The sequence below is a fragment of the Triticum dicoccoides genome, chromosome 1B (assembly GCF_002162155.2).
Source record: "Triticum dicoccoides isolate Atlit2015 ecotype Zavitan chromosome 1B, WEW_v2.0, whole genome shotgun sequence".
Classification (NCBI taxonomy): Eukaryota; Viridiplantae; Streptophyta; class Magnoliopsida; order Poales; family Poaceae; genus Triticum; species Triticum dicoccoides.
This window is the reverse complement of record NC_041381.1, coordinates 604,179,497-604,194,622: the sequence shown is the minus strand read 5'-3', so window position 1 is coordinate 604,194,622 and position 15,126 is coordinate 604,179,497. Positions and strand designations below refer to the sequence as shown.

Sequence of the window (15,126 nt, the reverse complement as noted above, 5' to 3'; positions counted from 1 at the left end):
CTATTCAGAAGCCTGTTAACTATGTTACAACTTAGAAGTAGTGCTTATACAGTAGGTTGAGATACTTTGATGGAGGGTATTTTTAGATAAAACTTCAGTCGCTATTATGTCCCCTTTCTGCTTGGGGTCTCTGGGAAAAACTTCCTTGTTTGAAATTCGGTGGAAAGCCTTTTTAATTATAAATAATACGAGTTATGGGCTCATAAAGTAGGTCGAGATACTTGATGAAGTGCTATTGAGAGGAAGTAATTGATTTTCTTAACCTCTTTGAAGAACTACTTACGTCAATCTTATTCATTTGAATCGAAAAATGGCACCTATTCATCTACTCCCTCTGTTCGGAATTACTCGTCCAAGAAATGAATGTATCTAGATGTATTTTAGTTGTAGATACATCCATTTTTATCCATTTTTTGTGACAAGTAATTCCAACGGAGGGAGTATGTATTGAAAACCAGAAATGATAACTATCACAAGTTTTTCATAGGTTTGAAACCATATTTTTTTTGTTTGTTAAGTATCATTCTCCTGCACTGCGAGTTTGACACATGTGACTGGCTCTCTGTAGGTCTGGACGGCTGCCACTGGGTTCTGTTTCATAACATTTTCCGAGCATACAAATGCTGTTACTGCAGTTCATTTTATGGCCAATAACCATTCTCTTCTCAGTGCCTCCCTTGATGGGACTATTCGAGCGTGGGATCTGTTTCGTTATCGTAACTTCAAGACATTTACGACCCCTTCACCTAGACAATTCGTTTCTTTAACGGCAGATCAGAGTGGGGAAGTAATTTGTGCTGGAACACTTGATTCATTTGAGGTGGGTGTATGCGGTCAACATTTTTCTGGCAATCCTTTTGTGGCCTATGCTCTACTTCTAGTCCCTTGATAACCACAACGTTTTTCATGCAGATTTATGTTTGGTCAATGAAGACTGGTCGTTTGTTGGATGTACTCAGTGGCCACCAAGGACCAGTTCATGGTCTAATGTTTTCACCAATCAGTGTAAGTCCATGCTTTGATGTTTTTTGGTTCTCATTCCTTGTAGTTAGAACTTACACACTTTGTTTTTGAAACAAATTGACTTTGTTAGTTCGCACAAGGAAATTGTGCTGAAACTGCTCTATTATTGTTTCTATGTATTTTGTAAATTCACAGAAAGAGTAACTAGCTTATATTTGGTAGGCTATTTTGGCTTCATCATCGTGGGACAAGACCGTTCGTCTTTGGGATGTATTTGAGAGCAAGGGCGCTGTGGAAACGTTTCAACACTCACATGATGTTCTTACCTTGGCTTATCGTCCTGACGGAAGGCAGATTGCATGCAGCACACTAGATGGCCTAATCAATTTCTGGGATCCTTTTGATGGCTTATTGATGTATACAATTGAAGGTCGCAGGGATATTTCTGGTGGGCGCCTCATGACAGATAGAAGATCCGCAGCTAATACAAGTATAGGAAAGTACTTCACGACGCTGTGCTATTCTGCTGATGGAAGCTATATTTTAGCAGGAGGAAACAGCAAATATATATGCATGTACGATATTGGAGAACAGGTCAGGAAATCTTTCTTGTGATAAAACAACTCTGTATCATACACACATTTCCTCATTTCTTTTCTTTTTACTATCTTAGAGGCGCCTCCATCTTATATATGCTCATCTTTTCTTTTTACTATCTTAGAGGCGCCTCCATCTTATATATGCTCATTCTTTACAATCTTGTTATCATGCCATACTATCATGTACTCGTGTCAATTACTGTAGTTTGGTAAAAAACTGTGTCTATTATTAGTTGGCACCCTGTTTGCTGGACTTAATGACCAGAAATAGTTGCATGATTGTAACTTTGCAATATCTTCAGTGATTGACATGATTGTAACTTTGTAAGAATGTCTTCTATTCACATTAATGATTGAAGTTATTCATTGTCTCTTACATTTGCCAATTCCATCTATGCAGGTGCTGTTGCGTAGATTCCAGATCACTCGCAATCTTTCATTGGATGGAGTTCTCGATTTTCTGAACTCAAAAAATATGACCGATGCTGGTCCACTAGATCTAATCGACGACGAAGATAGTGATGTTGAGGATGGAATTGATCAACAAACAAGAGGTAGCCTGGGGCATGGTTTACCTGGATCCATGGCAAATCGTGGAAGGCCCATAGCTCGGACAAAATGTGTGAAATTTGCTCCAACAGGAAGATCTTTTGCTGCAGCGACCACTGATGGTGTTCTGTTGTACTCGGTTGATGAATCATTTATTTTTGATCCAACAGATCTTGACATTGATGTTACTCCTGAGGTATTTACTTCATGTCTTCTTTGAGAATTGATTGTCCCAGAATGGTGCTGATCAATCCATGACAAATTCCTGTGCTTCGTGTTTGTACAGAAAGTGGAGGAAGCTCTTGCAGAAAACCAACAACAGAGAGCCCTTTTACTGAGCCTCCGGTTAAACGAAGACTCCTTGATTAAGAGATGCATCTTCGCTGTGGATCCATCCAATGTACGAGCAATCTGCTCATCAGTTCCCTTTAAGTATCTTCAGAGATTGATCGATGCATTCGCTGACCTCCTGGAAAGCTGTCCCCATCTGGAGTTCATCCTGCTCTGGGCTCAGGTACCATTCTCCTCTTCCTTTTTTCTATCGAAGCTGCTGATTTTGGTGAAACGCTGGATATCTTATCCTGATATTCCCGTTACAGGAGCTTTGCAAGGTTGATGGAAGCTACATCCAGCAGAACTCCAGGACCTTGCTTCCTGCTCTCAAGTCGTTGCAGAAGTCTATAACGAAACTACACCAGGATCTGGCGGACACCTGTTCCTCCAATGAGTACATGCTCAAATATCTGAGCTCTGCTGGGACAAAGAGTTAGGCCATGGTCGGCACATATTCCGTGAGTACTTCACTCATCTTTATATTTGCAATTGCCACGAACGTATTTTATGAGCGATCTCTCAAGTCTGGCAAAATCGAACTGACACAGATCATCCTTGTGTTCCTGCAGTGGTTGTTATAGCACCAACATGATCACTGGGTACATGAGCAGCCGAGCCATTTTTTCTGCCAACCAGCATGCGGCCTGACCTGCCGAATGTTCACTCGCGTTATTTACATGGGCAGTGGCTTATGCTGGTTAAGCAATACGTTTGATGCTCAGGGCTCAAGTTGAGCTCAGGCTTTTGTGGGCAGTTGGCATTTTTGTCTGGAAAAAGCAAGGATTGTCTCTTGACCACGAAGTTGGTAGCCGCTACTCTCTTCGGGTTGTGTTGTGTACCCGTCCGTGTGTAGAACTCGTGTGACCAAATTTTGTTACGAACAATGTCTTTCAAACGCTGTTACAAACGAGCAGAGATATATGATCGTGATGTTGTCGATGCCTATGAATTTAATTCTGAAAATTCATTCCCTAAATTGACCAGTCGGCCAGCTTGACAAGGACCGATCAATTTTCCACCTCAACGCTAGGGTCGTGGGCACACTGAACAAATGTTTTCTTTTGACAGCACAAATGCATCAATCTTTAGTTTTAAGATGGACTCAATACATCACTGTTAACAGCTGTTAATTTGAAGAAGCCTCCGATGCTGTGTGGTCTCCTCGTCCTCCTTGTCATAGACCATGACCAGTAGAGTGTGTCCACCACGGCACGTTTGACAATAATTGTTTTTTGCTTGGCTAATGAAAATAATTGGGAAGAATCCAGGTGAACGCACGATCACGATGACGATTAGGACATGAACGAACGATGGTGCAAGCACAGTTACTGGCATACTCCAGTTGAGTATATAAGGCCTTGTAAAATGGGAGGTGCTCAAAAAAATAAACCGAGTTTTTTAATCACTGATGCTTAAGAAAAGCCTGGTTTATTTCTCTAAGCACCTCTCCTAAGCATTTTTTTATACCCTCCAGCAATCGTGATCATGACATTGACAGAATTAATCTATCCAAATAAGACCGTACTACGCAAACAGTAGACACATCTACACATGATGCTAGCACGCTACATAGAAATAAACAAGAGCGGGATAAACGAGTTATACCCTCCAGTAAGCCGAAACCAAGGCGGTGGCCAGCGGTCTCCTTGGCGGTCTTCTTCCCGACTTCAAGTTTCTCGGCGACGAGACGGTCGGCTTCATTGGTGGTGGACATGGTGATGACGAAGACGACGCGGACATAGATAAACGGCGGTGAGCAATCGCATAGGAGACGTTCCCCAAAAATCTAGATAGGCGGGGTTTCAGAGGCTTGCTCTCCCGTTAACCGTGTACGCGGTGGGCAGGACGGGATCACCGACGGCAGCAACAGCAAAAGGAACGATAGGTTCTGGTGTGCGTGGAGGCAAAGCAGATGCGATCTATTCTTCATAGCGGCTAGGGTTGGTCGGCGCCTCCAATATATAGGTGCGACCGTGTAAAGAGGCGTGGGTTGGACCCATGTTCGGGTCGGTAACAACCCATGATCCGACATCTTAGCTCGTGGCTCTTCTGTCAAGGATTCTTCGTTCCAGACCGGCAAAAATAAGCGCATAGGTGTGAGCTTGGGTCGGCTCATTCGTGCAACCCGCGACGCGTTGTGGCGAGGCGAGGCGGACGCCGGAGGAGGAGCGCGTGGGAACCACTTCTCTTGTCAAGCTTCAATAGCATGTGGAAGAGAATCCGTTATAAGAAGGTACAACTGCTCTTCAACTAGCGGTATGATACTAAACTTCCCACCACACCATTGTCATATAACCCACACATGGGTCCATAGTGATTTTCTGAAATTGTTTAGATGGGCCCAAGGCCCACCCTATATTTCAACAATCCCCCCCATCAGATCAAAAGGGCCCATTGTGTTGTCTTCAGTTCCAAACACTATTTTGATATACCAGTATTTCAATTGAGACCTATTAAGGTTTAACTCCACCTAGAGCAAGCAGTTACACTCCTTCGCAAATGAACTATGGACTATGCTTTGAATTATCGGTTTGGTGTAAAGAAGTTTCACTAAATGTCTTACCAGTACCAGACTGTCGAAGGTTGACCCTTTGGGTGGAGCATATTAGTCACACTCCTGGTCCATTCATGAGCTTGCTAGAGATCATCCCAATCTCATAGTCTATGACCAACAGTTAGGCTCATATAGGTGTGTTCTTTCAAATATCGCTTTGTAGGATATCATCTTGCTTATATAAACTTTGGAACACATTAAGACAGTACTCAACCTAGCACACAATATCCGAGAGTATTTCATCTCCAACAGAGTGGGTTAGTAAAGTTACTCTCCTTGGTTCACCCCTAGCTTGTTTTTCCCAGGTCCTATTCACGTGATCTCCGATCACATAGGTTGGGTTACCACCATGGCAACTCATGTGGGTCTCATACCCATATCCCTCGATGCATTTCCTATCACAACACTGTTGGAAATATGCCCTAGAGGCAATAATAAAATGGTTATTATTATATTTCCTTGTTCATGGTAATTGTCTATTGTTCATGCTATAACTGTATTAACCGGAAACCGTAATACATGTGTGAATACATAGACCACAATATGTCCCTAGGAGCCTCTAGTTGACTAGCTCGTTGATCAATAGATGGTCATGGTTTCCTCACCATGGACATTGGATGTCATTGATAATGGGATCACATCATTAGGAGAATGATGTGATGGACAAGACCCAATCCTAAGCATAGCACAAGATCGTGTAGTTCGCTTGCTAAGAGCTTTTCTAATGTCAAGTATCATTTCCTTAGACCATGAGATTGTGCAACTCCCGGATATCGTAGGAATGCTTTGGGTGTACCAAACGTCACAACGTAACTGGGTGGCTATAAAGGTACACTACATGTATCTCCGAAAGTGTCTGTTGAGTTGGCACAAATCGAGACTGGGATTTGTCACTCTGTATGACGGAGAGGTATCTCTGGGCCCACTCGGTAATGCATCATCATAATGAGCTCAATGTGACTAAGAAGTTAATCACGGGATCATGCATTACGGAACGAGTAAAGAGACTTGCCGGTAACGAGATTGAACGAGGTATTGGGATATCGACGATCGAATCTTGGGCAAGTAACATACTGATTGGCAAAGGGAATTGTATACGGGATTGATTGAATCCCCGACATCGTGGTTCATCCGATGAGATCATCGTGGAATATGTGGGAACCAACATGGGTATCCAGATCCCGCTGTTGGTTATTGGCCAGAGAGATGTCTCGGTCATGTCTGCATGATTCCCGAACCCATAGGGTCTACACACTTAAGGTTCGATGACGCTAGAGTTGTTATGGGAATTAGTATGTGGTTACCGAATGTTGTTTGGAGTCCCTGATGAGATCCCAGACGTCACAAGGAGTTCCGGAATGGTCCGGAGATAAAGATTTATATATGGGAAGTCCTTATTCGGTCACCGAAAGTGTTCGGGGGTTTATCGGTATTGTACCGGGACCACCGAAAGGGTTCCGGGGGTCCACCTGCCCCGGAGGGCCCTATGGGCTGAATATGGAAGGGAACCAGCCCCTAGGTGTGTTGGGCGCTGTCGGTGTCAAAACCGGCGGATCTCGGGTAGGGGGTCCCGAACTGTGCGTCTAGGCGGATGGTAACAGGAGACAAGGACACGATGTTTTACCCAGGTTCGGGCCCTCTTGATGGAGGTAAAACCCTATGTCCTGCTTGATTAATATTGATGATGTGTGTTACAAGAGTGGATCTACCACGAGATCAAGGAGGCTAAACCCTAGAAGCTAGCCTATGGTATGATTGTTGTTCGTCCTATGGACCAGAGCCATCCGGTTTATATAGACACCGGAGAGGGCTAGGGTTACACAGAGTCGGTTACAATGGTAGGAGATCTACATATCCGTATCGCCAAGCTTGCCTTCCACGCCAAGGAAAGTCCCATCCGGACACGGGACGAAGTCTTCAATCTTGTATCTTCATGGTCTTGGAGTCCGGCCGATGATGATAGTTCGGCTATCCGGACACCCCCTAGTCCGGGACTCCCTCAGTAGCCCCCGAACCAGGCTTCAATGACGATGAGTCCGGCGCGCATGTTGTCTTCGGTGTTGCAAGGCGGGTTCTCCTTCAAACTTCATGTTCCTGTCGAATAATGTCCGGCCTCCTTATAAATGTTGCGCTCCTTGGCTTCTACACCCAATAATGGCCTTCTTCCACGTGTCGTATGAATGCGAAAAGCTAGGGTATTTTTACATTTTCCCCCTAGCCGTGCGAACGAGCCGCCTATAAGAGAGGCGAGGATCTAGATCCAACTCACACCATCCTCCTTCCGCAAGTACTCATCGAAGCGCCTCTGACAAAAATCCATTCTATCATGGATAGTCCACGCGACTCCTCCTCTCGCGCCCCCAGCCCTAAGCCAGGAGATTGGGGGAGATGCCCAGTTCCACACAGCGAGCTAGTGGTGCTCCAAACCGAGGGATATCTTCCCCCAGCCTTCATGGTTCCGGTTCGAGCCGGACTGGCCACCTTCCGGGGTGGAAAGCAGGCGGAGAGCGTTCCTAACCCCTCCAAAGGAGAGCGGGTATGCTTTGTCCCTTATTTAATAAGGGGACTCGGATTTCCCATACATCCGTTTCTCCAGGGGCTCCTGGAGTTCTACGGACTCCAGCTTCACCACCTTACACCTGCCTCCATTTTGCACATCGCGGGCTTTGTAGCTCTTTGCGAGCTGTTCTTGGGCATCGAGCCCCATTTTGCGCTGTGGAAGAGATTGTTTTGCCTCGTACCCCGTTCTCATGAGGGGTCGATATATCAAGTGGGCGGAGCCGAAATATGGCGCATCGCCGGGATCGGATATCAATCCGGCACCCCGAAGAAGGCGTCCGAAGATTGGCCTTCGGAATGGTTCTGTATGGAGGACGCCCCTCTGCCGGATCCAGTTCGGATTGGCCTCCCGGAGTTCAGCAATGCTCCCTTGAAGAAACGCCTGAGTTGGCGCCTGCGGAGCCCTCAACGGGAGGATGATGGGAGCGTCCATTATCTGATGGGCCGGATTAGGTTACTGGCCCACTCCGGATTGACCATGATTGGAATCATGGCCACGTGCATTATGCGAGGGGTGCAGCCGCTCCAATATAGGGGCCACCCCATGTGGGATTTCAACGGGGAGAACGACACCACCCGTCATGGCCGCAAGGGGCCAGGATCGACCGCGGATCTGGTGAAGATCCTGTCCGGCTTGTACAAGGGGGAGAAGGAGGACTTTCTCTAGATGAGCCCATTGAATGGGTTCTCCATGAATAACCCTCGGAGCTGGGTAAGCGAATGTTTATTCATCCGACCCGTGCTTTTGAAGTTAAATGCCTTACTTTATGATTTTGACGCAGGAACTGCATCGGGATGTGGAGGGCATACACAGTCCGGCTCCACAACCCGAGGATCCGGGAAGATCCCTTGATCCGGCCTCCGAAGAGGATCCAGACATAAAGGTGGAGCTAATTGACGGGGTGTTCCACCAACTCAGCATGGACAATGCTTTAGTCGCCATTACGGCTGACTACCCCGGATTATGTCCGGCTTCTCAGGTAATTATGACCGGAGTTCTGACACCATTACTTCGTCCTTGCATATTTCAGATCACCGTATACCAACGGTGTCTTGCAGGAGGTGCCTTCAAGGCGAGAAGCCGAACCCGCGGCGGCTGACCAGCAAGGTCAGTTCGGCCCAGCAGGCGGAAAAGGAGTGCGACGCGAATCGAAACGTCGCCGCACTACTGTTTTTAAGGGAAGGATCCCTAGGAGGTATATTAATGCTCATAACTTTTCCAGGAGAAAGAGCGCTCGCCGGACAGTGTCCGGAGAGGTTGCCAATCAAGCCTCCGCCAGCCATGCTCCAACGCGTGGTCTGGAAGGGGAGGCGAACACAGGGCATGAGCTGGATGCTCCTCCAACGGAGGATGCCGACAGGCTATCCGCCACCCGTTCTGAGGTGGAGAGCGCCATGAATCACAGGCGTCGCCAGACAGTTCTTCGTGACGCGTGCTTCTCCCCGGAGGCGTTGAATGCCTTTGATGCGGGAGACGCGCATCTCCGTGCCGCTCAAGATGGTTTAACCAGAGCCACGGAGTAGTATGTGAAGGACATACGGGTAAGTAATTTTAATAGTTATATATGCCAGTAGCCCCCGAGACTTAAAATAGTTAAAATAACTGATTTAAGGATCATTTATTATGCAGGATCTTACGGAGAAGAATACCCACCTGTCCCAGGAACTTCAAGAGTGCAAGACCCAACTTGAGGCCACACTGGCCGCCACAGGGGGAGCCACAGAGACCCCCGCTGGTAATACGTACTTCGAAAAGATAAGTAGTTAACAAAGTGCGGCATGTGCGTAAATCTGACAATAATATTGCAGAGGGCGCCGGACTAGATCCGGACAAGCAACATCTACTGCGCCAGTTGAAGGCCGGCGAGAGGGTGCTTATGAAGGTGCAACAGGAGAGGAACAAACTCCAAGATGCCCACACCCAGCTTGGAGAAGAGCTAAAAGGTGTTCGGGCCCAGCTGTCTAGCTCCTTGAAGGAGAATCAACGGCTTCGTCGCGGCATCTATAGTAAGTGCTTGAGCAAACTCTTTTGAAAAGAAGAGATCGGCGAGGAAGTCGGTTGACAGAAATATGTCTATAGGTGTGCTCACAGGTTGCCCTATGGAGGAAATGCCCGGTTCAACGGGTGACCAACTTCCCGAGCTGGTGCAACTGCTTGAATGTGTTCGGCAGGCGATGAGTGGCGTCGTTCAGGCCTTATGGCCTTCCGTCTCCCTACCTGAGGGTCTTGGAGGGCTTGCTGAGAGGCTTCAGGGAGTACGGCGACGTCTCCGTCTGTGGAAGATATCGGCCTGCCGTCAAGGTGCCAGGGAGGCCTGGGCCATGGTGAAGACGCGGTACCCGAAGGCTGACCCAAACCACATGGCCGAGGTTGGACCTGCGGGGCCTGATGGGAAGGAGATCCCTGTGAGCTTGATGTACGGCCAAGTAGAGCTGGCCGCGAAATATTCCCAACAAGACTGTAAATTAGACAGCCTGTTAGATGGGATTGAAGAGGAGTACAATCAGTCAGTTTGACGATGTAATTTTAAAATGACATGTAAAATGCCTTCTAGCCGGATTGTAGATCGTTTGCCTTTGTGGAACTTTTCGCTTCAACCTCGGGACCCAACAGTCCGGAGTGTGTCCGAATACCCTAACGGTTATAAAAGAACCGGGGCATGCATGGAGACAAGGCGTAGGGGTCATAATTGCTTTATCAGACAAGTGCCCAACTAGCTATGTTATATTACATGGTTAGTAATAAACATCTTCCAGGGAGAATAGTTCCGTTAAGGGTTCCTTTCCCTGGGAGGCATGCCCTAAAGTGCATGTCCGGACTACGAAAATAGCAGAAAAAGCATCTGGGGGCAGATAAATAAGTAAGTAATAAATCATCTTTCAGGTCACCGACCGAATATTCCCTTAAGAACGCTAGCCTTCGGCTTCACCCAGTCTGAGGTACACATCCGGCTGACCCGGCAGTAACAATCGCAGAGGTGCTTCCTTTACCTCCTAGCCGAACAATCGGGAATGTAGGGGTAAGCACAGGAGCCAGGCAACCCGGCTTGGCCAAAACTTAAGTCATATCGATGCATATAATGATGATCAAAAGGTACATGCGGAAGTGTGACACATGTGGTAGGCATGAAGCCCATATAAATAAGCTTCTGTTAAAGAAGCCCCCAGGTATAATGAGTGCTAGGAACACATCAAGTGTGTGCGAACAATGCGCAAATCAGCCTATCAAAGGTATTGAAAAAAAACTGGGAAGAAGGAGGGGGACAAGAGACAGTGAAAATGTAAAAAGGTGGACGGAGGAGTGAGACGAACTCTGAGTCCGGCGTTAGGCGTAGAATCTTTGGAGACGGGTTGCGTTCCATGGGTTCGGCTCGAGTCGGTTGTCAGATGCGTTACGTAGACGGTATGCTCCGCCGGTCAGGACTTGGTCGATGATGAAGGGACCTTCCCACTTGGGCTTAAGTTTGTCCTTTTTCTTGTCCGGCAGGCGTAGAACAAGTTCGCCAACATTGTAGGTTTTGGCCGTACTTCTCTGCTTTGATATCTTTGAGCCTGCTGCTGATAGAATGCGGAACGAGCTTTTGCCACGTCCCGCTCCTCCTCTAAGGCGTCCAAACTGTCCTGCCGATCCAACTCGGCTTCTCTTTCTTCGTACATGCGCACGCGAGGTGAGTCATGAATTATATCGCAGGGCAGAACTGCCTCTGCGCCGTACACCATAAAAAATGGTGTGAATCCGGTAGTGCGGTTTGGCGTGGTCCGCAGCCCCCAGAGTACGGAGTCGAGCTCCTCTACCCAGTGCGTGTTAGATTCCTTGAGGGACCGCACTAGTTTGGGTTTAATGCCGCTCATGATTAGACCATTTGCTCGCTCGACTTGACCGTTAGTTTGGGGGTGATAGACTGAAGCGTAGTCGAGCTTGATGCCCATATTTTTGCACCAGAGTTTAACCTCGTCAGCCGTGAAATTCGTGCTGTTATCAGTGATGATGCTGTGGGGGACGCCAAAATGGTGTACTACCCCGGATATGAAGTCTATCACCGGTCCGGATTCTGCCGTTTTAACCGGCTTGGCCTCTATCCATTTGGTGAATTTGTCCACCATGACCAATAAGCATTTGTGCTTGTGGGTTCCCCCTTTAAGGGGTCCAACCATGTCAAGCCCCCAGACCGTGAACGGCCAGGTGATGGGTATAGTTTTGAGGGCGGTGGGTGGCATGTGGCTCTTATTAGCAAAGAGCTGGCAACCGACGCATCGTTGGACTAAGTCCTGAGCATCTGCCCGGGCTGTTGGCCAATAAAATCCTGTACGGATAGGCCTTGCCTACAAGGGCCCGGGCTGCAGCGTGGTGCCCGCCGAGTCCGGCGTGAATTTCAGCCAGGAGATTTCGCCCTTCCTCTTCGGGGATACACCTTTGAAGGACTCCGGTTGTGCTTTTCTTATAAAGTTCTCCCTCATGGACCTTGTAGGCTTTAGATCGCCGAACTATGCAGCGGGCCTCATTTTGGTCTTCGGGAAGTTCCTGCCTGATTAAGTAGGTTAGGAATGGTTCCGTCCACGGGGCAATTACTGCCATTATTTTGTGGGCTTTGGCTGAGCCGCCGATTGTGTCAGAATGGTCTGAGTTAGGTGATGCAGCTGGTTCCGGATTGTTATTTCCGGACTCCTCTTCCCATAATACGGATGACTTAAACAGCCGTTCCAGGAAGATGTTTGGAGGGACGGCGTCGCGTTTTGCGCCGATGAGTGCCAACACGTCTGCTGCCTGGTTGTTATCCCGGGCTACATGGTGGAATTCAAGTCCTTCGAACCGAGCTAACATTTTTAGGACGGTGTTGCGGTAGGCTGCCATTTTCGGATCTTTGGCGTCAAAGTCTCCATTTACTTGGGATATTGTGAGGTTTGAATCCCCACGCACCTCTAGGCATTGAATGCCCATGGAGATTGCCATCCGGAGGCCATGTAGAAGGGCCTCGTATTTGGCTGCGTTGTTGGAGTCCATGTACATTATTTGAAGTACGTATTGGACTGTGTCTCCGGTTGGGGACGTCAAGACGACGCCAGCCCCCAAGCTAGCCAACATTTTGGATCCGTCGAAATGCATGATCCAATTGGAGTACGCACCGTACTCTTTAGGGAGTTCAGCTTCGGTCCATTCAGCGACGAAGTCAGCCAGAACTTGCGGCTTTATAGCTCGCCGTGGTTTGTAGGTTATGTCAAATGGTAAGAGCTCAATGGCCCATTTTGCAATCCTGCCCGTTGCGCCGCGATTGTTTATAATATCGTTGAGAGGTACTTCAGAGGCCATCGTTATGGAACACTCTTGAAAGTAGTGTCGCAGCTTCCGGGATGCCATGAACACCGCATACGCTATCTTTTGATAATGTGGGTACCGGGACTTGCATGGAGTTAAGATAGTGGATACGTAGTACGCTGGTTTTTGAAGAGGGAATCTATGCCCTTCTGTTTCTCGTTCGACGACGAGTACTGCGCTGACAACCTGATGTGTTACTGCGATATATAATAACATAGGTTCGCCTAGGTTGGGCACGACCAAGACCGGATTTGTTGCCAGTATGGCCTTGATTTCTTCGAGTCCGGCCGTGGCAGCATCCGTCCATTCGAAGTGTTCGGTGCGCCGGAGGAGGCGATAGAGGGGCAGAGCCTTTTCTCCCAAACGGGAGATAAAGCGGCTTAGAGCCGCTACACATCCAGTTAGTTTTTGAATTTGCTTGAGGTCTTTTGGGATATCCAATTGTGACAAAGCTCGGATCTTGGCTGGGTTTGCTTCAATTCCTCTACCGGATACAATGAAGCCCAAAAGCTTTCCAGCTGGTACTCCGAAGACACATTTTTCCGGGTTGAGCTTAATGTCATACGCTCGAAGGTTGTCGAATGTCACCCTCAAGTCGTCTACTAGAGTTTCGACGTGTTTGGTCTTGACGACCACATCGTCTACGTATGCCTCTACTATTTTGCCTATCTGGCTAGCCAGACATGTCTGAATCATGCGCTGATATGTTGTGCCGGCGTTTTTGAGTCCGAAGGGCATTGTGTTGAAGCAGAATGGCCCATATGGAGTAATGAAGGCCGTTGCGGCCTGGTCTTTTTCCGCCATCTTGATTTGATGGTATCCGGAGTATGCGTCGAGGAAGCACAATGAATCGTGCCCTGCGGTAGCATCGATGATTTGGTCGATGCGAGGGAGAGGGAAAGGGTCCTTTGGACAGGCCTTGTTAAGGTCTTTGAAATCGACGCAAAGGCGCCAGGATTTGTCCTTTTTTGGTACCATTACTAGGTTGGCTAGCCAGTCCGGATGTTTTATATCTCTGATGAATCCGGCTTCTAAGAGTTTGGCTAGCTCCTCTCCCATTGCCTGTCTTTTGGGTTCGGAAAATCGCCGAAGAGCTTGTTTGACTGGCTTGAATCCTTTTAGGATATTTAGGCTGTGCTCTGCCAGCCTGCGTGGGATTCCTGGCATGTCTGAAGGGTGCCAGGCAAAAATGTCCCAATTTTCCCGAAGGAATTCTCGTAGTGCGGCTTCTACATCAGGATTTAATTTTGCCCCAATGGAGGCCGTCTTTGTGGAGTCCGTTGGATGGACCTGGAATTTGACTATTTCGTCTGCTGGTTTAAAAGAGGTGGACTTGGACCTCTTATCGAGTATCACATCGTCCCTATCCACTGTGGAGCGCAGCGCAGTTAGTTCCTCTGCCGCTAGGGCTTCGGATAATGCCTCTAGGGCCAGTGCGGCTGTCTTATTTTCTGTGCGGAGTGTTGTATCTAGATCACTGGCGAGAGTGATTATTCCATTGGGTCCGGGCATTTTGAGCTTCATGTACCCGTAATGGGGTATAGCTTGGAAGATTGTGAATGCCTCTCACCCTAACAAGGCGTGATATCCGCTGCCGAATGGGGCCACTTGGAACGTGACCTCTTAGGACCTGTAATTGTCCGGCGAGCCGAACACTACATCTAGTGTGATTTTTCCTGTGCTGCGTACTTCTCGACTAGGGATTATTCCCCTGAAGGTTGTGCTGCTTCGCTCAATGCGGCTCCAGTCAATTTCCATTTTTTGAAGGGTTTCTTCGTAGATGAGGTTTAATCTGCTGCCGCCATCCATGAGTACCTTGGTAAGACGAAAGCCATCCACTATCGGACTGAGGACCAATGCGGCTGGTGCTCTAGCTGTTCGGAATTTAGGTTCGTCGCTGGCATTGAAGGTGATAGCCGTGTCACTCCATGGATTTGTTGTTGCTACTTGGTAGACTTCGGTGAGGCTGCGGATTGTTCGTTTAAGCATGTTATTTGATGCGAAAGTCTGGAAGACTGTTAATATCGTACTGGTACTACTGGGCTGGTTGCCTGGGGCTAAAAAGTCTTCGCCACTTTTGGCCACCTGCCGTAGTATCCAACATGCTCGAAGGCTATGTGTTGGAGTGGCGCCCTCTGTACTGTGGATTTTGCAGGGTTCGTTGAGCCATCCCTCCAGTACGGTTCCGTACCCTTTAGGGGTTTTTGCTTCTTGGTTTTTAACCCGGGCGCTTGAGTATGACGCACCCTTTTATT

At 47.9% G+C, this 15,126-nt stretch overlaps 1 protein-coding gene across 1 annotated transcript in view; it reads left to right on the top strand.

The window, feature by feature from the left end:
• Window positions 1–3,397, top strand: part of LOC119349028 (periodic tryptophan protein 2-like) — a 5,084-nt gene extending 1,687 nt beyond the window's left edge. Inside the window, exons 2-8 of the mRNA XM_037617040.1 lie at window positions 569–820; window positions 913–1,005; window positions 1,186–1,557; window positions 1,963–2,307; window positions 2,398–2,625; window positions 2,711–2,902; window positions 3,014–3,397. Of these exons, the coding sequence (XP_037472937.1) occupies window positions 569–820; window positions 913–1,005; window positions 1,186–1,557; window positions 1,963–2,307; window positions 2,398–2,625; window positions 2,711–2,881 (1,461 nt within the window). The 3' untranslated portion in view covers window positions 2,882–2,902; window positions 3,014–3,397. The remainder of the gene's footprint in view (window positions 1–568; window positions 821–912; window positions 1,006–1,185; window positions 1,558–1,962; window positions 2,308–2,397; window positions 2,626–2,710; window positions 2,903–3,013) is intronic.
• Window positions 3,398–15,126: the final 11,729 nt, after the last annotated feature.